This window comes from Astatotilapia calliptera, chromosome 23, assembly GCF_964374335.1.
Source record: "Astatotilapia calliptera chromosome 23, fAstCal68.1, whole genome shotgun sequence".
In the NCBI taxonomy this organism is placed as follows: domain Eukaryota; kingdom Metazoa; phylum Chordata; class Actinopteri; order Cichliformes; family Cichlidae; genus Astatotilapia; species Astatotilapia calliptera.
In genome coordinates this window covers 4,098,135-4,124,697 of record NC_137443.1, presented here as the reverse complement: position 1 = coordinate 4,124,697, position 26,563 = coordinate 4,098,135, and the positions used below count along the sequence as shown (strand labels likewise).

General features: G+C 41.4%; 1 protein-coding gene across 7 annotated transcripts; it reads left to right on the top strand.

Moving 5' to 3' along the window:
- Window positions 1-268: 268 nt before the first annotated feature.
- Window positions 269-26,366, top strand: ap3d1 (adaptor related protein complex 3 subunit delta 1). Of its 7 annotated transcripts, none has more exons than XM_080297516.1 (35): window positions 269-605; window positions 3,928-4,023; window positions 4,919-4,999; window positions 5,213-5,293; window positions 5,413-5,520; window positions 5,689-5,818; window positions 7,766-7,905; window positions 8,040-8,113; window positions 8,230-8,279; window positions 8,673-8,722; window positions 8,960-9,008; window positions 10,725-10,870; window positions 11,193-11,341; window positions 11,453-11,683; window positions 11,979-12,210; window positions 12,347-12,492; window positions 12,706-12,847; window positions 13,943-14,014; window positions 14,141-14,216; window positions 14,402-14,601; window positions 14,890-14,963; window positions 16,116-16,139; window positions 19,046-19,214; window positions 19,396-19,539; window positions 20,125-20,178; window positions 21,785-21,889; window positions 22,171-22,326; window positions 23,037-23,084; window positions 23,505-23,525; window positions 23,833-24,022; window positions 24,532-24,620; window positions 24,875-24,960; window positions 25,322-25,443; window positions 25,617-25,696; window positions 25,799-26,366. In XM_080297516.1, the coding sequence occupies exons 1-35, from the start codon at window positions 510-512 to the stop codon at window positions 25,892-25,894; spliced, it is 3,807 nt and encodes a 1,268-aa protein (XP_080153642.1). In that variant the 5' UTR covers window positions 269-509; the 3' UTR covers window positions 25,895-26,366. The 7 variants fall into 7 exon arrangements, with proteins under 7 accessions (XP_080153642.1, XP_080153639.1, XP_080153643.1 ...); XM_080297513.1 differs by having other exon boundaries at window positions 14,378-14,601; XM_080297517.1 differs by lacking the exon at window positions 16,116-16,139.
- The last annotated feature ends 197 nt before the right edge of the window (window positions 26,367-26,563 follow it).

Genomic DNA, 26,563 nt, shown 5'->3' with positions numbered 1-26,563 from the left:
TTGGTTCTACTACATTTTTTGGTGTTTTGACCTGCCACATTGACAGTCGTTAGTGAGTCATTATTCTCACATGCTACACTGACTGTGTTCTGATAAGTGGTTAAAATATCAGTGGAGTTGTTTAACTTTTTTAGGATTAAGAGAATAAACCTTCTGGCTCACAACAGACGCTAAGTGGGGAGGACGGGGTGGGTGGGGAGGACGAGCCCTTTAACTCAACTGATTCCCACATGAGAATCTCGCATAATGCTCCAAGTCAGCTGACTTTAGACGCCATTTTGTCAGCCATTTCCTACACCGATCCACTGCCAGCGTCTCTGCACAGCACAGGACGGCCCCGTCTGGCCTCAACTTCATCTGCCCGGGCTCAGTAAACAGCAGCGGACCCCGCAGCACATCACGGCACCCGGGTGGATGAGACACGGTGTAGCGCGTCGGTCGGCACCCCCTAGATCTCTGCAAGGCGCTCGGCCCCGCAGGACAGAAGCGGTACAAAGTCGCAGACAGTCATGGCTTTGAAGATTGTCAAAGGGAGCATCGATCGGATGTTCGATAAAAATCTCCAGGATTTAGTACGTGGCATCAGGAATCACAAGGAAGATGAGGTAAAACGAGCAAACCGTGACACCGGGGTGTTTTAAGCTTTACGTTCATTAACGTTTTTATAAGTCCAGCACACACACTGTGCCGTTACCGTTATCGCTGACCAGCGGGCTAGCGCTGGGTAAGTTAACGTTAGGTAGGCTGGAAAGCTAGCGTTATCGTCAGCGGCTAACGCCGCTGCCTTGCTGGCTGGGTGGTAAACTGTCCTTTGCTTACTAACATGTTATTGGTTGCGACCTGTTACTGAGTCGGTAGAAACACAACTTCTCGGGTTTTAATAGAAAAATGCTGCCAACGTTACTGACAGCTAGCTAGTCTAGCTAACAGGCAGTTAGAGGAAGCATCTCGCTAGATCATTAAAGTTTACCAGTAGATTACTCACCGAGAGCACACCAGATATGCAGATATTTAGGCTCTTGTCATTTATATTGTGAGCTAAAGGCTTTTTACTGTCAGGCCCGTTTGGTGAGAAGTATATGCAGTCACTTATTTGAGTTGACTTTGCAGCCACTTGGCCTCTGAATGAATGCTGTGATGAGTTGGTGAAGAGAGGCCTAATGTTTCGAGGGTTAGCTTAAAAATTCTAGTTGTAACTATTCTGGATTCGCAGATTAAATCTGAGCCTTTATATAATCTCGAAATGAGTCATTCAACATGTGCCGTGAAACGGCTCCTCATCCCTGCCACAGAGCTGTGGGTGATGACAGGCTCATCAAAGCATCTTGCTTTGAAGGGGCAGTCAGAGGGTGTGTGTGGGGGTTAGCCATCTGTTAACATCTGTCACATCATCCTATCTCTCCTATAAGCTCTGCGTTGGCTGCATCTAAACATATTGATGCTGTGAAATGCTATGTCAGGTAGTAAGGCAGGGTGGGTATGAAGTAGAGCCAGATACTGATATTGGCCCGTCTCAGACAAGATGCTTGGAGTAATTCGGAAATAGTCATCACACAGTTTGTCGAGCAAAATGCTCCAATTCTGTTGTTTACAATACTCTCAGGACTGTCTGCAGCATATTTATGAATGTCAGTCTGTCCAAGTTTCCACCAGTGCATGGGGAGGCTGCCATCCTGGGTCCAGCAGCCAGATCTTTTCTTAACTTTTTAACTAGTTTGTAAAATTCATAAACAAACAATAAGCACATCATATCCCTATTTTATCTATAACTCTAACATACCATATACATTCTGGCCAGAATACAGTATATCATACCATACCATATATACCATATCATATATGTTTGTTACACACTATATATGTTTGGGGGTTTTGTTTAACTTCCTTAAAAACTACATTGACTTTGGCTCCGTTATTAGGTGAACTATTCACCTAAAATCTGCCAAATCAAACATGCACAGCAAACCCTTTTGAACAATGGAGCAGTTGAAAGTAGCTTTTACTGTGAAGCACGATCCCTGATTGCTTCAAGCTGTACTGCTGTGTGCGCGCACCTACATCGTTGCTGTAGGGAAGATGCCAAATGTCAAGGTGGCACGTCTGACCTCAAGACTACTTTGAGATTTGATTTCTTCTCAGTATTGTTCAGCTAGAAGCACTAAACCGGCTTTATAGATGCTTTACTTTTACATTATATTACTTGTATTAAGACACAAATGCTGTCTGTGTCTATATTTGAGTTTTTGGAAATGGAAAAACAAGCATGTGGGTCAGTTTTGTCGTTCCAGGACGTTAGCGTTTGATCTCTTGCTTCGCTGTATAGTCTGAGCTGTTCACCAGTGGAAACCCAACCCAGGCAGCCTAGATAAGGTGGTGGTTACCCAGTCAACAGTGGGCAGTCTGCTAAAATATTAATACGCCTCTGTGTGTACTCTGAAGTGTGTGCCGAATATCCCACAGTTTCTCTGTTTGTTTTACACATGTGTGCAGAGTTTGTGCAAAGTTTCTGCATAGTTCATTCATTCACTGTCTCTCCCACGTCTTTGGAACAGCATCTGTATTGAATTAAGGTGTGAGGATTGGAAGTATGAATTTTACTCGCCTTTGTGATAGTGATCAGATTTTAAAAAGAATATAGCACTAGTTAGTTTCATCTAAGCCCAGTCATTCGTTTCTTGGAGCGTGCACGCCTTCAAATATATCTCCACCCCAGTATGTGTTACTGGCAGGAAGGTTGTCTGTGTTGGCCTTATGTCAACTATTTCAGTTATTTAAATTGGTTCTGGATGGATAACTGAAGACGATTGTGATGGAGAAGCACTCTGTATATGCGTATGTCTGTTTGCTGATGGTGTGTTCAGGCCTTCACTCTTGATCGCTACAATTTCTCCAGGAGCGGGAGTAGCAGAGCATAGTGTCCCCCCCCCCCTCTAACACCACCTCCTGTCACTGTGCTGTCTCATGACTGCACACACATGACCAGCACACTCTCACACACTACAGAGCTATATGTGTATGTGTTTGTTTAGCAAGGTTGGTCCTTTCTATAATGGTTAAAAAAAAATTGACCTCAGTTTGTTCTGCACCGTTGAATGAAATGTGCTCCCAGTATTTTAGGAGAACTGATGTGATTTAGCAGTCATTATGAGAGTTGAGATTTCATTGTTATTCATTTTCCCAGAAATGGTTTTCTGGGAAAAAACTAATTTATTTAAAGATAAGTGGATAGATGGATGGATGCTTTGATAAACAGATATATAGATGATGGTGCTACTGATGCTAGCATCCTACAACATAATAAATACAATTGAAGATCTCTTTAACTGTGTAATTGTAGTAATAATGATATATAAAAGTGGCTGTTATTATTTCTTAATGTTTTTACGTTGAGTAGGATTTTTTAATTTAATTTCTTTTAATTGTTGGTCATTATAACTGAGATAATGTTTTCGTGGAAGAGAGAGCTGAGCACACCTCATTGTTCATTAGTATGGGTGGTGGACCGAAAACATCTAGCAGATTTGAAAACGGATAAATCCACACGGCAAACAGCTCCAGTGTAAGGGTTTAATTTGCTGTGTGATGTCCCAAATTAATGGTAACTCTCTATTCATCACAAGTTTGAGTGTGAGCTTTGTGCACGAGATGAATGTATTTTCAGAACTGTTTATCAAAATATATTTATACCTGGCCCTGTAAATACCTACATACATCAAGCCACATGTGATAATCTTGTAGGTTAGTGGTAGAAAGAAAGAAGCAGTTAAACTTGGGAAAAACACTCATTCAGTTCTTGGTTAGTGTCTTGGAAAGCGACAGCAGAAAGATCAGAATTTTCCAGCCTGCTCGCAGCCTCCCTCTCCAGATATCAGTCTACCTAATCTGATCTGGTGTCTGTTGTTTGCCCTCTCCTTTGTCTGCCCCCAGGCCAAGTACATCTCCACATGCATCGATGAGATCAAACAGGAGCTCAAGCAGGACAACATCGCTGTCAAAGCCAATGCTGTGTGCAAGCTCACCTACGTAAGACCTCTCACCCGCCACGGATTCACCGACTTTGTCTGTCAAATCTACTCTCTCTCTCACACACACACACACACACACACACACACACACACACACACACACACACACACACACACACACACACACGAGCTATTGTATACACCTGTCAACATAAGCCCACCATGTGGCTTCGTTGTGCTGTAGCTTAGTAGCAAGTTATGCTGTTGTACTTTTCTTTACAGCACACCTAAAATTAACAAAGGAAAAAACGAAAAAACACAATAAAAAGACGAGACTCTGTTTATAACAACTACTTAGTTGTAGTGCAAGAATACTTGGCATATATTTTAATTCACAAATGAATCCTTCATCTGTCCTAAATCAGCTCCACTAGCATATTGTGACATATTTTGTTGACATGCACACAATGGAAAATTGCGACTTGCTGTGACACTGTAGATGAAAACCACACAAAAATCTGTGGTTAGTATCTTTTCTACCCAAACAGAAACAAGCTGAGTCAAATAAAGCCTTATTTCCTCTTATACTTTCATCAGATCAAATGGAAGTGCTACTATTTCGCAAAGTAAAGTAGTGCATTTTTACAAAAACACATTCAAGGCTGTGTGTGTGTTTCTTGTTTTTGTTAAGATTAGTCACTTCACAGCCAAACGTCGAGCAAGTGACACTTACTGAGAACATTGTCCAATTCCCGTTGAAATGAAATTGCTCTGTCTATTTATAGTCAAGGTACACATTTAGATTTAGATGTCTTGTTGTGGCCGGCATCAGTATTCACTTTGAGAGCTTTCAGCCCAAATCAATTATTCTCTCTCTGTACCTCGCCGGAGCAGCTTAGAGCTCACCCTCTTCCTTTTAGTCACAATCTATGTCTGTCTCCTCTATGTTGCAGCTTCAAATGCTGGGCTATGACGTCAGCTGGGCTGCTTTCAACATCGTTGAAGTCATGAGTTCCTCAAAGTTCACGTACAAGGTAAGTCTGGGATGTCAGGATTGGTCGTGGAAGTGCAGGACAGAGTAATGCAAATGGAAAGGAAGATGCACACCCAGAATTTACAAAGTGATGTAGTCACAGCTGAGTGAGCTGTATAAGTGGATCTCTGTGGTGCTGCAACAGGCTGACGAATGTTTGTAGTAATGTAATATAATAGCAGTATGTTCTTTATGCTTGCTTGCTTTCCTACAGAGGATTGGCTACCTGGCAGCCTCACAGTGCTTTCATGAGAACACAGACGTCATCATGCTGACAACCAATCAAATTCGAAAGGTCAGCGATGCACATGTTTTGTGAACTCTGTAAATATCTCCTTACTGTTAGTTTTCCCTCAGCTAATATTTTCTTTCTTTTTTGTTTTTCTTCCTATTTTTTTAATCTATTTCTCCCAGGATCTCAGCAGCCCCAACCAGTATGACACAGGTGTTGCCCTCACTGGTCTGTCTTGTTTTGTGACCCCTGACTTAGCTCGGGACTTAGCTAATGACATCATGACATTGGTGAGTAAGTCCTGAGGTGTACCCACATGACTTCTGCTCTTTTCTCTTTTTCTTTTTTTGCTCGTTACCATTTACTTCAGTCAAATAAGCTGTCATTCCAGGGTTGTTGTTTTTTTTGTTTGTTTTTTTACATCTTTAAAAATGTGTATTTACTGTCTTCTACTGCAGATGTCCCACACTAAACCTTACATCAGAAAAAAAGCTGTGTTGATCATGTATAAGGTGTTTCTCAAGTATCCCGAGTCCCTGCGCCCAGCTTTTCCCAGGCTCAAGGAGAAACTCGAGGACCCAGACCCAGGTATCAGAAAACACAGTATTTATCCAGTCTGCTAGGGAACGTTTGTTTCTCATTTCCGCTCATGAAAAAGAGAGATCATTTGCTGGTTTTTCTAGTACATTTGATTTGTGCCCCATGTCCACAAACCTTTTGTTTTCACTGAGCTTTAATAGACACAGCTGGAACTTTTGGGGCCTCTGTGTACATGAACCGAGCGCCACATGATATTTTTTTTGGTTAAAATCATACTCTCAGATTTGGGCGATGACTGTCTTTTTTTTACTAATCACATCGTGAGCCAATCAAGCTTTTCCTAAGTTCATTTGGAAAAAATTACAAAAGGTACAGAAAAATTTGGACAGTGTTATTATTTTTAAGGTGCTGTTTTTAAGTATTTTTTTAAGTGTAGTTGTTAGTAACTGTTGATTGTGTATATAAATGGTGGATTAAGCCACCTTGATGTCACATTTTACCCAAGATTAGCTGTTTGGTGGCTGCTGAAGAAAACACTAGAATTTGACTCACCACCACTGAAGCACATTTTTTTTTGGATACTTTAACAAGACAATAAAGCTTCTTTCAGGTTTATGTGTAATTAATTTAACGCAGTTGTGTCAAATACTGGCATATTTATTTCCCTACGGACGGCGTACGAAAAGGGGTTTTCAGGCCAACTTGACTGTGCTTGACATGGATGACGCTCCGTGTTGGTCAAATGCTGATTGGTTGACAAATGGGCCAGAACAGGAAAGGGATCGATGGCAGAGTTCACTGGGAATTGAAAGAGCTTGGGAAAAAAATTTAAAGATCCAAAAATACAGCATGAAAAGTACAGATTGTGGCTACAGTGGATACTTCTCGTTGTTTGTAACACTTGGTTTCACTTCATCATTTAGTATGTCATAACTTTGCTTTGCTCAGCGGCTGGCTGACAGAATAAGCAAGAGTCGCCCACATACTGGTTGTAACATGTTGTGCAGTGCCCCCATCCACAGCAGACGCTGTCTCCAAGCAGACAGGCTGTCCATGGACTGCTAGTGGACGACCAAGGTGTTATCACTGCTGAAGCATCATTTTAGCTAAATTCACAAGGGTACACCACAGCAGATGGAGCCTTGGCTTTTTTAGCCCTTCTGTGTTGGTTTTGAGTTCTAGATTATCAGGTTGCTGCTTTTTGGTAAATTTGCCAAAGTTGGCCTGCTCGTCTTATGTTTCCGTACCAGCAATAGCTATTCCCGTGGACTTCACCGCGTCGTTCAGCTACCGCTTCTGTGAGTCTCACATCCTTCCAACAGACTCCAGCTGGGAATGTTAGTCCTTGTATTGTTATCTGCTGCAAACTGGACAGCAGCTGCAAGTAGAGCTTGCACCAGATGAAGAAGTGGTTTTGTGAGTCACTCCACTAAGCTGTCTAAGGCTGCAGAGCAAAGCAAGCGATACTGTCACCAGCTGCAGTCCAAGACACTACAGTTGGACTTGCAGGGGTCGAAAGACTCGGTGGAGAAGCAGCTAATGGTTAGCAACACCAGAACTTTTACAATAAAGTATACTCCAGAAAGCATTACAAATTAAGACTGTCCACAATATAAGACATCAGATCCCCTAACTGAACCCCATAAATGATTCAGCAGCAACGAATATGTGATTAAAGAAGGCTTGGGTATGGTGCTGAGCCAGGACTTCCAAGACTGCAAGACAATACTGCTGACTCTCTTCTGGTTTTAGATGGTTTCATACTTACTACTCTACTCTATTTAATATCTCACTTTTTTATCCAGTTATGACGACAGTACAAATTCCATTCTTTTATTATTACATGCTTTGTTTTGTATGTTGGACTGCAGTCATTGGACATTACATTTTTTTTCTTTAATAACAGACTACATAGTTTTTCAATGTTCTTTTAAAGAAATTAAGCTTTTGTAGTTTTCAATACTTGTTTCCTGATGTTATATTCTCTCCTTTTAGGCGTCCAGTCAGCAGCAGTAAATGTCATATGTGAGCTGGCCAGGAGAAATCCTAAGAACTACCTGTCATTGGCCCCGCTTTTCTTCAAACTCATGACTTCCTCTACTAACAACTGGGTTCTCATTAAGATCATAAAGCTGGTAAGACTTTACATTTACATTTTAGTAGTTAGTAACTGAATAGATTTAAATATATACTTTTATATATTTAGTGTACCAGCTTCTGAAAGGTGATTGTGGACAAACAAAATCCAGAAATTCTGTGTATCTTGTAGTTTGGTGCACTCACACCGTTGGAGCCACGGTTGGGGAAGAAATTGATTGAACCTCTAACAAATCTAATCCACAGGTGAGAGGAAATTCTCTTTTATTGTATTTCCCGTAGACGGTACAACAGTCTAATCTGATAAACAGCTCGATAATAATTCTAAACTTTCTCACCGTCCTGATGTTTTTCTCTCACAGTACCTCTGCCATGTCTCTGCTGTATGAATGTGTCAACACTGTGATTGCAGGTCAGTACAGCTGTTCTGTGGGTCACATCAAATCTCACTTAGCTTAGTGGCCCCAGCCCCATGTTTATTTCATCGTTTCAGTATATTTTTGCATCTGTGTTGAGAAATAAGCTTATACATTGATCTTCAAAAAATACAGTGTAGTGTCTTATCTGTATTTGCTCTTTTCAGTCCTCCTACGTGCTAAAACCACATTTTCTTAGCTTTGCTTGAATGAATAAGTGGAATTTGTACAAGTTAAATTTTAACTTGTATACTGGCGCTTAAACATCCTTGAGATTTAGCAGAGGTCTTTTTCCTCACGTGTTCTGATCTTTATTTGTTTTGGTTTTTTTAAACTTGCTCATAAAAAATCGTTCTCAGATGTAATTGTTTCCTTGTGCTACATTACAGTGTTGATTTCTTTGTCCTCGGGGATGCCTAACCACAGTGCTAGTATCCAGGTAATCTCCTCAGTTCCTCTCTTTCATCAACATATTCACGTGTTTAGTTGCAGATTTTTAACCCTTTCCACTCCAGTTGAATCACAGTGCATGCCGTCTGATCCAACATAGCTTAAGTAGAAACACAGCAGCCATCAGACAGGCCAGAAAGTCTCACAAAGCTCCTGGTGTGGAAAGGTTTTCCGTGGTGATAACAGATCTGTCCCTCTCACTCTCTGTTTTTTGTCTCCCCCACAGCTCTGTGTGCAGAAACTGCGAATCCTGATAGAAGACTCGGACCAGAACTGTGAGCCCTCTGTCAATGCCTGCAGTGTGTCATTTTCTCATTGTCTGCGTGTTTTTGACTATGGAACAGTCCACCCTTTTAGACGACAATAACATAGACCTCCTGACTCTGGATAACTCGAACATTACTACCTTTTCACTCTCAATTGGGCGTCCTGCTTGGAATACCATTGCACTTAAGTCACATCCACCCGGTCTCCAACAGAATAGACACAAAAAATTACCCAATTTTAATTTTTTAAAAATATTTTCTTTGCTTCACTCTAGAGGGGCTTAAATTTGTTATACTATAAGTTGTTATTACATTCTCTTTGCACACAGCCATTTGGAGCTTAGATTTCTACATTCGGGTATTCGAGTTGTCTGGATCTTAAAACGTAGATAACTGTGCGTGTGTAAAGTAAATTGTAGACTCCTGGTCATAGGCTACATCCACTCTAAAATGTTTCCCATATCAGTCCTAAATCACTGTAATAGTGAGTATTCAAAGGCATAAAGTCATGCTTTTTAAAAGGAAAACTTATTAGTGTGGACATGGCCTTAATAGAGTAGACTGTGAACCTGTGGTTCAATGTTTTATCCTTTCATTGATCACTGCTGTGCCCCTGTTTCGTTTCACAGTTATACTTGGGTATAAAACTTTCCAAAACATCAGTGAGTAAAGCCGTAAATATGTAGCGATTCCCTTGTGACGATGCTTAACTGGTAAAGTATTTAATCTCAGGGCCCACTTAAAAGCCCTGAGTAAATTCATGTAGAACACTTGTTGAATTAGGACTGAGTAAAAGTCAGGTCACATATTTTTTGGTGATGATGCCATTAGATGGAGTGCAGGTAACTAAGGGTTCAGTCACATTTAGGCATGTATCATTATTGGGTTATTATTGCCAACCAGTCAGGGTTGGCAGCATTAATAATAATAATAATGATGATGATAGTTATTAATATTAATTATAAATGTTATTGATAAATACTTGGTGAGCTTAAATGAGTCTTCAAAAATGCAATACCAGCTGAAAATGGAGAATTTTCACCTTCAAAGTAAAAGTTGTGCTTTACCATCTTCTTCTGCCTCTTCCATGCAAAATAAGGGCGACCATGGCAACATGCTAGCAACCAAAACGGTCACAATTAAAACCATAGGTTAAAAGAAATATGTTTCAAAAATGTGTGTAGCTTTTTCTTGTTCAGCACATCACTGAACTTCCACAAGTCCACATCAGTGGTCACTTCTCTAATCTAAGCACTGCAGTGATCAGCTTCACTGATCCAAGGTCAGTATAACACCCTTTTATTGATCACAGAACCTGAGAGGGGGGGGGAATGAGCTGCCAGGGGTATGAGAAAGGATAAAGCAAAACAAGACTGTGTCCCAGTGTGTGTTGTCCCGTGTGCGTGTTTGTATGTCCTTTCCATCTTTTTGTGTGTTTTGTGTTTATTTCCTGTTTTAATTTATTTTTGTTTTTGCTGTGTGATTTATATTTTTTATAGATTAGCGAAGTGAAGATGAGCATAGAAAGAGTTCATAGTGTATTAAAGTTATTACATACATATGATTATTACTGCAGTCACAGTAATGTAAAGCTAATCAGGTTTAAGAGTGATGGCATATAGCAAGGTGAACAAAATATACTTGGTAACGTGTGGAGATTTCAAGGGTTGTTGTGTGTCCTTTTTTAACTACACTAAGGTAGCGTGTTTTTGCGTATTTCTGTAGTGAAGTATTTGGGCCTGCTGGCGATGTCAAAGATCCTGAAGACCCACCCCAAATCAGTGCAGTCTCATAAAGACCTCATTCTCCAGTGTCTGGATGACAAGGATGAGTCCATCCGTCTGAGAGCTCTGGACTTGCTCTATGGCATGGTATGCAGCCAAACTTTTGACTTTTGTTTTATTCAGTGTTCACGAAAACTAATGTTGAATATTTTTAGATCCGGATTATGCTTGTTTCAGTCTATTCTAAAGAATACGGTGCAATGCAATACAAAAAACAGAACTTTCGCTGTAACTACTTTGCTGTAGCTCGGTATAATAAAACGGCTTTGCTAGCACTCACACACTAAAGTGTCAAGTACAATAGATACCGTAAACTGTTACTGCCAACTGTAGAACTCTGCAAATGGTGCTGTTTGATCTAGTAAAGTAATAATTCTCTGTGGTCACTTGTGGGTTCTGCTCTTTGCAGGTGTCCAAGAAGAACTTGATGGAGATCGTAAAGAAGCTGATGATACATGTAGACAAAGCCGAAGGAACCACCTACAGAGATGAACTGCTCACAAAAATCATTGACATCTGCAGTCAGAGCAACTACCAGTATATCACCAACTTTGAATGGTTAGTTTACCAGCAGCACTGTCCTGTGCTTCACTCTGAGGTGTGTCAGTTTGCTTTACATTTGCTGTTTGTTGTAGTTATATACACGCCCTCTCCATGTCTGCCCAACAGGTACATTAGTATCCTAGTAGAGCTGACCCGACTAGAGGGCACACGGCACGGCCACCTCATTGCCTCTCAGATGCTGGATGTGGCCATACGAGTCAAAGCCATCCGGGTCTTTGCTGTTGCCCAGATGGCTACCCTGCTGGACAACGCCCACCTGCTGACAGGCAACATGCAGAGAAACGGCATCTGTGAAGTGTTGTATGCTGCAGCCTGGATCTGTGGGGAATTCTCAGAGTAAGTCATTAGAAGTAGTCAGTATAGTTGGTATATTTAAACTCTCTGCCTGACGCTAAAGGTTTGGCAAACAGAAGAGACAGAGCAAATACCGTTTTACTCTGTAAGAGCAGATGAGTCAGGACAGAGTTAATGCAGTCATATAATATGTAGTATGTAGTGTGTTGTGTGTATTTATTTTGCACAGTCACAAATGTGTGTAACCCAAACACTGTACTGCTGTATCTGTTTGGGAACCTTCCTGAGGGTTGAGAGTACCAAACCTGAAATAACAGAAATCTTCCCCTCGTTTTAGACACCTGGAGAATCCCGTGCAGACTTTGGAGGCCATGCTGCGTCCTAAGGTCGCGACCCTACCTGGTCACATCCAGGCTGTATATGTGCAGAATGCAGCCAAGCTGTTTGCCACCATCCTGAAGAACCAAGAGGGGAACACAGACAGCACAGCTGCACAGGAAACCAGCCAGATGATGATAGACAGGCTACCACTGTTTGTCCAGAGTGCTAACCTCGAGGTGCAGGAGAGGGTAAGATAAATGAAGACTGAAAGAGCCAGAGTCCTTACAGAGCCTGACCTTTAATGCTTCACAGATTACAAGGTTACCTACTGCATACAAATCGGATAAATACCTGCAATCTACAGTTCCTCTCCTTTTTCCTCAGGCGTCTTGCATCCTGCAGCTAGTTAAATACATCCAGAAACTGCAGCAGAAGGATGTAGAAGTAGCAGAAGAAGTCAGCGCGTTGTTTGCTGGAGAACTCAATCCTGTAGCTCCAAAGGCACAGAAGAAAGTGCCTGTTCCCGAAGGGTACGTTGGCTCAGCACATGAGATAAACAAAACAAAACTGCAATATCACATATTTTTACAGTTTATAATCTTTTTGCTTAAAATGCAGTGTTTTTGTTTCTCACCTTTGAGGTGTAGCAGCAAGAGTAACTAAAACGTTTCAGCATTTATGCTGCATGTGTCTGCTTTTGAGTTTTTCATAATGGAATACAACAACCATGTTTGTGTGTGTAGGCTGGACCTGGATGCTTGGATCAATGAGCCTCCTTCTGAAAGCGAGTCTGAGGATGAGCAACCCAAGGCTATTTTTACCAAGGAGGAGCCCAAACACTCACGCCCCCGTCACACAGAGGTGGACGAGAAAGAGCTGGCAAGGGTGCGTAGGTTGGTCTTTGTATCATTGATAAACTGCAAAGAGCAGTTATGATCCAGGACTCCATGTCCAAATTAGTTTTTTGTTTTAGCTTGTAACATTTGAGGTGTTTAACCTTTTTGTGTTGTTACTGAAATTTTTATAATGTCAGCTGAAAAAATTGCCACCATGAGTAAGAAATAGTTTCAAAGCAACTTCTCAATTTTAACTGATGGAACATAGAACAAAAACAGTACACAACTCTGACTTTTTTGTTGTTGTTTTAACGGACAGGATTAGTAAAAGTCTCATCATTTTCATACCGTTTTCTTTTACAAAGTGCTGACTAATAGAAAGAGTAGAGTATGGTTTAAAGTGATCATGGAGGAAAAGAGGAACAGAGATGTTGGCCCTGCAGTCACTACATGTTAATGCCACCTCAGCAGATGGGTTTCCCTTAAAAAAGCCTTAAAACCAGTTGGACTTGTGCTTTCTTTATCAGGGGAAATTGACATTTGGTTTTCCATCTTCCCCTCTGAAATAACTTTTCGTATCTGAATTAATTTTGTTCTGAGTGTTGCTCTGTGGCTCTTCTGCCACCTAAGACAGAGGTTTGAGGTTGGGGAGGAAACTGTCTGCAGATTGGACGAATCCGGTCCTGTAAGCACTAATTCCAACAGTAGGAAATCCCACCGTGTGCACTTCTTCTGATCTGTAGCAGTCATAGACGCGCATCAAGACTTTGAAGCAGAATTGTAAGGTTTGATCTTAGTTTTAGAAAGTGACAGACCGACGATGCTGCCAGCACTGTTTCTAGTCTTGGATATGAATTATTTATTGTTTCGGTACATTACTTTAAATGTTGTTATATGCCAAAGCCTTCAGGTTTTTTCATCGTTGATTTTTTTTATTTATTTTTTATTTTTTTTAAATGAACGGTAACATATGTGATAAAATGGTCTGTGACTGTTTATTAAAGTTGCCATTGACTCAGAATCAATATTAATCTCCTCAGACTCACAGTTAGTAAATCTGGCTTCCCCCTTGGATCCCAGCTCATGCTATAAGTGACGTAGGCTGTTCGTGAATTCATATTATATTTCTTGTTTCCACTACAAGAGGAGAGAAGCCAGAAAGCAGGAGCAAGCCAACAACCCATTCTACATCAAGGCCTCTCCATCTTCTCAGAAGGTATGCTCACCGTCTTCAGTAATTACTTTGTGTTGGTAGTCATTTTCACTGCACAGGGTATTTAGTAAAAGTAGTTACGCTCATGTATGGCAAAACCCTTTTTGAGATGAATTCTTTTATGTGTAGGTGTACCAGGAAGCTCCAGGAGTGGAACACATCCCAGTCGTGCAGATTGATCTCAGCGTGCCTCTCAAAGTCCCAGGTGGGACACGCAATCCTTATATTACTACAAAAACTAAAAAAAGGAACCCCAATATAACTATCATAACTTCACCTGAATCTAAGTGCAGCCTTACTTGCAAACATACTGTTGTGTCACAATTTTTCTATTCGTATACTGAAAATTATCAACGTTACCCTTAGCTACAACTCCCTCCCACCCCACAGGTCTGCCTATGTCTGACCAATACGTTAAACTAGAGGAGGAGCGTCGGCAGAAAGAGAGAGCAGAGAAAAAGAAGAAGGAGAAGAAGAAGAGGAAAGAAAAACGCAGTGGGCGAGGGAAGAAACACGACTCAGGCCCAGAGAGCGAGGAGGACATCACACCTGCACATGTGGTCGACATTGTTACAGAGGAGATGCCAGAGGTAGGCATGTGGTGACATCAATGGAAGAAGACTTTTTATAAATACTAAGTTTAAAACATTCTGTAAGTTGTTGTTGAAGCCTTCTTTTTCCGCCTGGTCCTTCTTTCTATGTAGTGTTGAAAGTTTTATTACTTTATTATTTAATTTAGTTAATGTTAATTATTTTACACTGACATGTTCAAGGAAAATCATTTTCACTCAGTTTTTTATAAATATATTTTTACTGTATCATCACAAAGATCACTGGAAGTCAGTAGCTCAGCTAATCTCTTGTGTTTTGTCCTACAGAATGCCTTACCCAGCGATGACGATGACAAAGACCCCAATGACCCTCACAAAGCCCTGGACATCGACCTGGACAAGTGAGTTTTATTTTACATGTGTTCGACCTTCATCACTTTAACTGCTGATTTTGAAGATGCTGAAGTCATCATTTTTATATCTAAACTAGTCTGCCAGGCACTGAAATTTAAGATTTTCCACCCAAAGTTGTTGTTTGTGTTGTGTACCTTGTTTTAAAGCTGGAGGATTTCTAGTTTGAAGTCCAGTTATGTCAGAAAATAACTGAATAGTGAGTTCAACAGAGAGCTGTTTGAAAGGAATCTATCAAAGTCAAACTGAAAAGCAGACTTTAGGTTAAATTCAAGTGGTTGAACAAAGAAATCGTATCAACAACCAGATGTAGCTTATTTACAGTCCTGTGTCATTGGGGCTGTTTTGTGGACAGATTTAGGCTGTTTTTTGAATTAAGCATGTAAAAGGTTTGCAGTCGATTCCAAGTGTAGCGTTTGCATTTGGAAGCAGTTCATTCAAATTCAAATGCAAAAGCCGTTCTCAAAGGGGATCTTATTTCAAATGAATCGAGCCAAACCTAGCGTGCACAAATAAAACAAATTTACTAGAGAGAGTGTGGGAACATAAGAAGTGGCCAAATCAGCATTTTGGAACATTCAGAAAAAAATGAAGCACCTGTGAACATGAAAAGGCCCAGGCCATGATGTAAGTCAGCAGTGGTGCATGATCGCAGGATGCTTTCCATGGTAAAGAAAAAACACATCACAGCATCTAGGCAGGACACTAATCTCCACAATGTAGACACACGATTAGCCAAAAACGCCTTTAAAAAATAATAAGCCATGAACTTTGATTCCCTGCAATTATGTCAAGTTGTCCAATTATATTTGAGTTGATGAAAATGGAGGACTTTGTATAAAAATGACCACTGTGGTCAATGCTAATATTTTTCTTAAATCCTCCAAATTTAACCTAAAAGTTGCATTTTAATCCTTTTGTTTCAAACCTGTTGTTTTGGTGTACTGAGGCAGAGAGATAAAAACTGTTGCTCTCCAAACATTTCATGAAAGTGTAGTTTTAGCATTTATTCCTGAAGCTTTCCAGTCACAGCATTAAAGCCAGTGTGACCGACCCTCTCCCTCCTCGCACTCCTCCTCATGCTTTCTGCTTCCTCTTTTCTGTGCCTACACACATCCATTACTGCCTCTTTGTGTGGGCAGCTTATTGGAAACAACTGCGCGCAGGTGAGTAGCACCCCAGCCATAGGGCCTGACCTCTGACTGTGCACAGGTCACCTTTGTCTTTCTCTCTGTCTTGCTTTCCAAGTAGCTGTCCTGCTCTTTTCAACTAATATAGCTGTCTGTTCCTTACCTATCTGAAGCTTGTAATGTCCACTTTCTCTTTTTGCTCTTCTTCCCTTCGATCTGTTCTTTAGTTGTAGCATTTGACCTAGTGATGCATAACGATATTGTAGTATCCCGCCTCTCTTAAAACTGCTTCTTCTTCTTTTTTATTTTTTTTAATGTTCTTGAAAATATCAGCATCTCTATTTCTGAACAAGCAGTTCTGATTTATCTGTCCTTAAAGAAAGGGAAACAAAATGATTTCCTAGAAAGAAAGAAAATAAGAACTGGCTGCTGATGTTCTCAGGACTTAATCTTTCACCCTTTAAATTCCCAGAATAGTTTCCTAAAAGCATGTTGGCTCTTCTTTTTCTTGTACTGGGCAATCGGCATCAACATGCTTTTAGAAACCTATCCCAGCGGTTCGACGCAATAGTGTAATTCTTTTCTCTTAGATCTGCTCAGCTGAGTTTAGTAGACTTGGCATGCCCCCAGACTGTCTCCAGCTGTTTTTAAGTGGATACGCTTTGCCTGCCCTCAGTGGAAAAAGATGTGGCCTTAAGCCAAGGATAGAATGTGGATCGTTTGAATAATGTGTTGATGAGATCATGCAGGACAAGCTGTAAACAGTTTTGGTCTTATAAATTAATGTTTACTTACAAAAACACATGTGGAAGTCTTTCTTTTGGATTGTAATTCTAAAAGAAAAATGACACCACAAAAGCAAGGTTACTTAATTCTAGGAATTTAAAGCTGAAAGAATAAAACCAAAAAAGAAAATTTACTTAAATTGGAGACTGATGACACAGCATGGTTTTATATAATATCTATATTAGATTTTATATTATATATAAAGATTTTCCAACAGGGGGCTATAGTGCACGCTACTAACTCCTAATTTCCGGCTTTTAAGACATACAGTGGGGCAAAAAAGTATTTAGTCAGCCACCGATTCTGCAAGTTCCCCCACCTAAAATGATGACAGAGGTCAGTAATTTGCACCAGAGGTACACTTCAACTGTGAGAGACAGAATGTGAAAAAAAAAAATCCATGAATCCACATGGTAGGATTTGTAAAGAATTTATTCGTAAATCAGGGTGGAAAATAAGTATTTGGTCAATAACAAAAATACAACTCAATACTTTGTAACATAACCTTTGTTGGCAATAACAGAGGTCAAACGTTTACTATAGGTCTTTACCAGGTTTGCACACACAGTAGCTGGTATTTTGGCCCATTCCTCCATGCAGATCTTCTCGAGAGCAGTGATGTTTTGGGGCTGTCGCCGAGCAACACGGACTTTCAACTCCCGCCACAGATTTTCTATGGGGTTGAGGTCTGGAGACTGGCTAGGCCACTCCAGGACTTTCAAATGCTTCTTACGGAGCCACTCCTTTGTTGCCCGGGCGGTGTGTTTTGGATCATTGTCATGTTGGAAGACCCAGCCTCGTTTCATCTTCAAAGTTCTCACTGATGGAAGGAGGTTTTGGCTCAAAATCTCACGATACATGGCCCCATTCATTCTGTCCTTAACACGGATCAGTCGTCCTGTCCCCTTGGCAGAAAAACAGCCCCATAGCATGATGTTTCCACCCCCATGCTTCACAGTAGGTATGGTGTTCTTGGGATGCAACTCAGTATTCTTCTTCCTCCAAACACGACGAGTTGAGTTTATACCAAAAAGTTCTACTTTGGTTTCATCTGACCACATGACATTCTCCCAATCCTCTGCTGTATCATCCATGTGCTCTCTGGCAAACTTCAGACGGGCCTGGACATGCACTGGCTTCAGCAGCGGAACACGTCTGGCACTGCGGGATTTGATTCCCTGCCGTTGTAGTGTGTTACTGATGGTGACCTTTGTTACTTTGGTCCCAGCTCTCTGCAGGTCATTCACCAGGTCCCCCCGTGTGGTTCTGGGATCTTTGCTCACCGTTCTCATGATCATTTTGACCCCACGGGATGAGATCTTGCGTGGAGCCCCAGATCGAGGGAGATTATCAGTGGTCTTGTATGTCTTCCATTTTCTGATGATTGCTCCCACAGTTGATTTTTTCACACCAAGCTGCTTGCCTATTGTAGATTCACTCTTCCCAGTCTGGTGCAGGTCTACAATACTTTTCCTGGTGTCCTTCGAAAGCTCTTTGGTCTTGGCCATGGCGGAGTTTGGAGTCTGACTGTTTGCGGCTGTGGGCAGGTGTCTTTTATACAGATGATGAGTTCAAGCAGGTGCCATTCATACAGGTAACGAGTGGGGGACAGAAAAGCTTCTTACAGAAGATGTTACAGGTCTGTGAGAGCCAGAGATTTTCCTTGTTTGAGGTGACCAAATACTTATTTTCCACCCTGATTTACGAATAAATTCTTTACAAATCCTACCATGTGGATTCATGGATTTTTTTTTCACATTCTGTCTCTCACAGTTGAAGTGTACCTCTGGTGCAAATTACTGACCTCTGTCATCATTTTAAGTGGGGGAACTTGCACAATCGGTGGCTGACTAAATACTTTTTTGCCCCACTGTAAGTTTACCAGCTCTTATCACTTCAGTATGGAGGACGTTATTAGGATCAATCGACCGTGTGGAGCTCTGCTAGAGGAATGTCTTGTGCTTTGAATGAGACCTGGCTGCTTCACAGTGCAGAACATGTGCTTGCGAATGGTGGATTGCTGCACCCTACATGCCTTGTTCACCTTTAACAATTAATACTCAAGGAATGCATCTTTCAGATGATGTAGCCCAGGAGGATCAAAATCACCTCCCAGTTAGAGTTAAAATATGTATCTGTATGTTTTGTTTGTGCAGGCCGCTTGCAGACAGCGAGAAGCTACCGGTCAGGTCACATCGTGCAGCGGGGGCTCCAAAAAGCTCTGCTGAGGATGGAGAGGCAGAAAATGCCACGCCACAGGAACCCAAGAAGAAGAGCAGTAAAGAAAAGAGGGACAAGAAGAAAGATAAAGAGAGGGATAGGAAGGTGAGGTTAAGATGCTGGAAACATTTCCCACCTTCTGGTCATAAATCAGATTCACGGAGCACTCAGAGCAAGGGGAGAACAGTAGTGCGCTGTCAGCTGCGCCGTCACAATTTGATGACTCAGTGTTTGCATTTCTTAACCTGACTGACACCGACTGGAATATATTCTCCTGTTTTCACAGAGGAGCAAAGAAGAGAAGAAGAAGAAAAAACACAAACATGAAGAAAAGGAGGAGGATCTTCTTGGAGGTCAAGCAGAAGAGCCCGTGGTCCAATCGGAAGAAACGAAGGAGGTGGAAGCACAGCCCACTTCAACTAGTGCTGAGGTACGCCTTTATAACATGTTGGACCGAGGATGTTTCCTACGCGGCGCCGCAGTTTGTATCTAACATCCAAACACTGGTTTTAATTACCAGATCTATAAAATTATAATTAAAATGGCTTAAAGGATACCTTAAGGCAGTGGTTCCCAAACTTTTTTGCTAGGTCCCCCTTTGTTTTACAAGAAAAATGTTTTTTTTTGTTTTGTTTTTCCTTTTCGTACCGCGCCCCCCTGCAATGGCTCTGCGCCCCTCCTAGGGGGCGGGCCCCACACTTTGGGAAGGTCTGCCTTAAGGAGTGCTCTACAAATTCTGTCAAATGGTTAAATGCAAGCAGACACGTTTTATCATGTTCATTAACTCGGCGCTTCCATTGCTTTTTCCCAGCCTGTCTTTCAATCGGCTATAGCGATCAAGTATCAGTTTCCTCGTAGCCGACTGTGCAGTCTCTTGCCAAATACTTGATTTATTCATGAAACAGGACAGTGTATTCTCTGTATCCATTTTCATGAATAGTAGTAAGACACAGAACCTGTTTGGCCCTCACCCCTCTCACCTCCTCGCGCTCCTCTCCCTCCCTTCCTCTTTTAGGTTTCGGACCTGGATTTCTGGCTCTCAAATGCTCCAGTGCCCTCTAACACCCAGGTTGAGTCACGCCCCTCTTTCTCTCTCTCTCGCTCTCTTTCTGTCTCTCTCACCCTGTCCTGCCCACATCTGTTCAGTTTCATGACACGGTTTTCAATCAACCTGCCTCAGACATTGGTGTAACCATACATTCTGTCTCTGCTGCCCTTCAGTTGTTCCTTTTTTTTTTTTTTCCTCCCCTCTGCATCTTTTGACACTGCCTCTCTTTCACAGGGCTCACAACACTATATTCTGTCATTTTCCAGCACCCTTCTGCTTTCTAGCATGTGTGTGTACACAGTATGTATCTGTATTTGTCTCGCACTTCTTCTTGCCTTGTGTTGTGTCAGCCATGATGTCAGAACAGGTGCTGTTACTTTTTATTGTTTTGTTTTTGTTTTTTGTGATCTTTATTTATTGATTTCTTTATTTTTGAAGAAGTGACAATGGACCAAATGTCACTAATATGTCTTTGAACCAGTGTGGTCCTGGTACACACACACACACACACACACACACACACACACACACACACACACACACACAAACTCCAAACAGAAGCTGGAGTTATTTTAGTGGTAGACAGGATATGTGAGCTTCAGCTAACAGTTATTGCTGGGATAGCCTTTCATGGTTCTAGGTTGGACACCAGCACCGCAGTGGTGGAAGAGGGGTAAACGGCTCCCCAGAAATTGGCCCAGAGTCCTTTCCTCTTACGTCACCACTGTATGAGCACAATATCCACTCTCCATTATCTCTTCAGTGTGGGGCCATAATTATCTTTGTTTCTGTTTGAAAACAAAGTAGAATTTCCCAAATCAGCTGCTAAACTTCACCTTTACTAATAGACTTTTTGATGACTGTTTTCTTTCATTTAAAAAAAATAGGAAAATTACTTTCTCAGTTGTTTTAAATTAAATCTATGTGGCCTGTGGTCATGCCAGGACAGCGCTCTCACACCATTTCCAGCTTGTTTAAATAAGCTAAGCTATCCAGTTGCTCCACTATTTCATCCTGACTGTTCCATGAAAAGACTGAATAACAGGCACACTGTTTCCTTAGCTATACATGTAACATGACTGTACGCTCAGATCTGTCAGGCCTTTTAACTTTCCCTTTGGGCATTTCTGTTATTAATCATTTGAACTGTCAGCCCAAGAGTTAAAGCTGCCCCAGTAATATGCATCGATGTCTTGGTGGAACGCTTGTTTTTGTTCTGGCTGTCACACCAGCGTCCCAGATCATACTGTTGCATATATTTAGCTTGTCAGTCAGCCTGCTTCAGTTTCGAGCAGCACCCAGTGTAGCTGGTTAGTGCAGTGGATCCAGCAGTTGTACAGCAAAACCGCTGTAGGTGTAGAGGTCCATACAAACATGATATGCTCATGTTTAGCATTCTTCCATGCAATACTCTTGGCTCATTGTACCTGATGTTTGTTTGTGGTGTCACTCAGCTCAGTAGGTTGCAGGTGATCATGAATGACTTCTCTTATGAATGACTGAGTGAACTCACTAACCTCACTTACCTATGTCAACACAGAAGTGGTAGAAAGTTTTGCATGTGTTAAACGCTGTGGTTGTTCTTGTTTGTGTGTTTATTTGGTGGCGTGCTGGTGTATCTGAACAGGAAGCAGCAACAGTAGCAGAAGCAGCCCCAGCGCCCGAGGCGCCTGCTGGCACAGCGGCCGACTCTGAGCCCGAGGAGCCCAAAGACACCGAGACGGAGGAGAGTGTGAGTTAACGCAGACGAGGCAATAGTTGGAAGGAACAAAGTTTGACAGCACTGCTTGAGATTCCAGTTTACAATAACCCCGACTGGACTCGGGGAATTGGCAACTCTAATTCTGATACATTTGTGTGAACGATGTGTCGCAGACCTGCCAGTTTCTGTGGGCTCTGGGGGAGTAATTCTGCCACTTTGTGTTTTATTTTCATTAGCATTAACACTCAATGGCGATTAAACATCACTTCAGGAAATTTATCTCCTTCGCCTTCTTTGGTTTTTCTCTATAGAAGTCCTCCAAGCACAAGAAGAAGAAGCAGAAAAAAGAGAAGGAAGAGAAGGAGAAGAAAAAGAAAAAGAAGCATCATCACCATCACCACCACAGCGATGGAGGTGGAGAGGAGTCTGTGCAGAATGGCACCGTCGAGGAGGAGGAGCCTCTGCCGGTCAGTGTCGAACAACCACAACATTAAACTTAACCGATCATTACTTTTAATTTGTAAACTATGGGTTATGTTTCCTAAATCAGAATCGGTACAGCAAAATGTACACGTACAAAGAATTAGGCTCATTCTTTTTCTTCGTTGCTCTCAATTTACTTAACAGAATAGATAAGAAACATTACTGATAAAAGCACGACACAGACAATAGCAATTTGTATAGCATATTTAAATGTGCAGTGCGCCAAGATCTTGGAATAAAACATTTACCAAGCTGGGGATGGATAACTGGTTACTATACAGTATATACATGAGGAATTGATGATATAGATGTATAGGTATGTACAATACCATATTGATACGTACAACAAAACATTATGTACAGCACTCTTTGGTTTTAGCATTTGATGGATGTTAAAGTAGAGATGATATGAGTGAAGTAAAAATTAAATTGGCATCTTTGTGTCATTCCTCTTCGATTGAAAACAGACAAACAAAAGCTTACTGACCTCAAAGACACGAATAACTCAAAGCCGCATGTAGGCAGTATAATTTATCATCATTCATCTGAGCTCCACTGGGTAAACCCACTTACTGCTGCCAGCACACACTGCCTTCCTTGTTATATAGCAGCTAGGTAGGAGCTCCTGTTGCCTAGTTAGCATGCTTAGTGGCTGAGAACGCCTCCTCTGACCTGAGCTCTTCTCTCCTTTCAGCCCATGTCCAATTACTGCCTGCTGGCTGAGAACTCCTACATCAAGATGGTGAGTGATGGTGACTGCGATGCCAGGCTTTGGAAATTTGTTTTGCTCTCAATTTGTTAAAATAATTCCGGTCTCATTTTGGCCATGGAAACATTTAATTTTCGAATTTAATTTTTAGCATCCAAAGCTGCTCATGCCTTCTCCAATCTAATAGTTTGCATTGTTAATTAAAATGCACCAAGGGAACCAGATTGTGATAAATATTCTGCTTTATTTCGACATGTTGGGTTCTTCTGTTTACTTTAGTGAGACAATAAATAAAATAATTTTCTTGCTACATTATAGCGCACATTTCTTTCTAGATGCTGAGAAAGAGAAACGTTGTTGTTTCTAAGATCCAGCATGTGGAGTAATTAGAGTTAAAAAAACCCAAAAAGAACTATCATATACAGATTTCTTTTTCTCTTCCTCTCTTTAAAGATGATGGAGGATGCTGATCAGGTATTGGTTAAAGTTTTGTCCTAGATGTGTTTCTCTCTGGTCTCGTTGCTCTTTACAGGCCTTCCTCCTTGGGCAGACTAATTTATGTTTCTCTAGCGCAGCAGCGCTCGGTTTCTGAGAATGATTCTGTCCTTGTGATTATCTCCTTGTGTTCACTTCTTGGAAATGGTGATGTGTTCTCTGGATCTGGGTAATGACTCTGATTTGCCTTGTTAACACTGTGTAAAAGAGAGGAAAGATGAGACCGTAATTCACTGTTCCAAAATCCACGTTTAGCACTTTCCTTGTTTTCCCTCTTCCCCGTAAGGTGTGTGACATCCAGGGGAACCTACAGGATGGCAGTCAGGTGGTGGTGTCTGTCATCTTTGAAAATAAGAGTGACAGCTTCCTCAAATCCATGGAGTTCAATGTGCTGGACTCTCTGAACTCCAAGCTGCAGAGGCCAGAAGGGTCAGGTCCACATGATGGCCTTACCGTCCCCTTCCAGCTTCCCCCTGGTCAGTTATTATCTAAAGAAAAATCATGTATGAATCCATCCATCCATGACTGTGAATTAAAAGCCCATAGCCCCCCTCAAATCTTTAGTATTCATATTTTGGAGGGGCATCCAATCAGAAGTAAGTTAGCTTAAACTGAGGTTGAATTGAGCTGAAAGAGTTTTTGTTTGTTTCTTTTGTTCAGGCAGATTATTATCTGAGGCCCAGGATAAGATAAATTAATATTACTTAAACCATGTAAAGCTAGTCTAGCATAACCCAAGATGGAAAATATGGGGTTGGAAATGGGCATCATAGTTATCCTTTGCTATAATATTGGCTTACTAAAAAAAATAAAATAAAACAAGCATTTTCCTGGTAATTGTAGTGGGGCTTTTCAGAATAAATGTCCATCCTTTTTACTGAGTTACAGATGATTCAAGCAGCAACTTAAAAAATTGTATTATATGAGTTTTTAAAGTTGTTGAGTTCCATGATTTGATGCTGAGAGCTTCTGTTTTTTCTTGTAGGAGTGTCCAATGAAGCACGATTTGTCTTCACTGTGCAGAGCATCGTAATGCCGCAGAAGCTGAAAGGAACCCTCACCTTTATTGTAAAGGTTCGTAGGAAAAGCAAACAAGTGCCGTGTATACTAAAAAGAAAACAAAATCTAATGAAAAAGCTGAAATCCAAATGAAACGCAAACAAGATTGACAGGATTTTTTATACATTATTATTAAACCTGCGGCTTAATTAATTCATCTTTTGTATTTGTAATACTAGAGTTGGCCTAGTAGCAGATGAGTTAATTCTGAGACCTATGAAGGAATCAAACAGGTGTTTTTAATATGCCGTTTTGCTCCATTCCCACAGAACGAGGACTCCTCCACTCATGAGAAACTGGACTTCAAACTGCACTTTACCTGCACCTCCTACCTGATCACTACTCCTTGTTACAGGTTGGTTATGCCACTCCTCCATTCATATCAGAGTTTCAGTGAGTCATTTAAACTTTTTAAAGAAGCTGTTGAAACTCCTCTCAAAGTGTTTCCAGGGAGAAATCTTTGGAGTGGGAGAGTTTGTAGACTGAGTGGTGAGACTGTGGTTTAAGCGTGGCAGTAGAAAATGGCCATCTTTGAGGAAGAATAAATATCAGTAAATTTCACTTGTACTTGTTTTAAGATAGAGCTTGTGTGAAATTTTAAATTAAAAAGATCAAGAACCACGGTCTGGGAATCATTAAAATCTGTTGAATGTTCGTTAGATTTTAGTAATGGAGAAATCTAAAACTGACTTCTTTTTGTTCTTTTGCTCTCTCAGTGATGCGTTTGCAAAGTTGCTGGAGTCGGGAGATCTGAAGAGCAGCTCTGTCAGACTGGAGGGAGTTAACATGCCCTTCCATCACCTTCTGGCCAGGATCTGCTTCCACCACCACTTTTCTGGTACCTTTACATTATCACTTTTTTCGGGGGACCTGAAACCTGTGCTACTTCACATGCAGGAAATTACAATCATCAGAGGGGAATGTTTGAAAAGTGTATTAATGCTGGGTAATTTTGACATTAATTCTGATGCGCTGCATTTGTGATTGTGCTTCTTTCTCGTCTTTGATTAGTTGTGGAGAGGATCGACTCCTGTGCCTCCATGTACAGCAGGTCTATCCAGGGTCACCATGTCTGTCTGCTGGTCAAAACTGTAAGCGACAATAACATAAATCTGAGTTAAAACCGAAGATGAAAAGAGTTTTCAGGTGGTGATGCTGACATTGTCCCCCACTTCTCTCCCCCTCTCTCCCAGTCTGGTCAGACTGTGTCCATTGACGCTAAATGTGACGAGCCAACGCTGCTTGGGAATGTGCTGGATGAGATCAAGCAGACCTTCTCTCAGTGCTGATTGTGTCTGACAGCCGAAGGGTGCTCCACCCTACCGCTCCATCCCGCCCCTCCCTCACTGAAACACAACATAATCACGTTACGAAACACTGCGACTGGCACTTCCAGTATCGCCCTATTTATTAGTCTGCAGATTTGCAAGATTTCTTTCCCCTTCTCAGCTTCTCCAGCGCCCCACACTTTGCCCCTCTTTGCACTCTGTGGTCACTCCCTCACACTTGATGTTGCTTTACAGACTCATTGTGTACATGCTTCATCTTCTCTGCAGTGTAATTTTCATTTTTACTTCCTAGTTTTCGAACAGCCGCCCTGTTGCACCCCGACTCTGACTGAGCTCCCGTTTCTGGACGCCTGGCGTCCTCTTCTCTTTCCTGCGTCTCTTTCCGCCCTCCACTCTGTCGGGAATTCAATCTGTGACGGTTGCGTCATGTAATGTTGACAACTGGACTTTTGCTGTTAATGGTTGAATTGTATTTTTACTGTTTTGACGTTTTTGTCTTTGGTTTGTTTTGTTGTTTTGTCTTTTCTTTTTCTTTATCTTTGTCTGAAACCTGACTGCGCCTTCATCTAATCCCCTTCTTTACTGCTCACTAAAATCTGTGTGTGCTGCTCATCTGTGTAGGCCTTGAAAAAAGATAAATCAGGTGATTGACTCTTTTTTCGGACTAGA

What these genes read in the sequence shown, in the direction of transcription:
- ap3d1 (XM_080297513.1), top strand. Translation starts at nt 510, where the DNA reads ATGGCTTTGAAGATTGTCAAAGGGAGCATCGATCGGATGTTCGATAAA. An exon ending in CTGTGTGCAAGCTCACCTAC is followed by an intron (nt 4,024 to 4,918) that starts GTAAGACCTCTC and finishes TCTATGTTGCAG; the next exon opens with CTTCAAATGCTGGGCTATGA. An exon ending in CCTCTCCATCTTCTCAGAAG is followed by an intron (nt 14,015 to 14,140) that starts GTATGCTCACCG and finishes TTTTATGTGTAG; the next exon opens with GTGTACCAGGAAGCTCCAGG.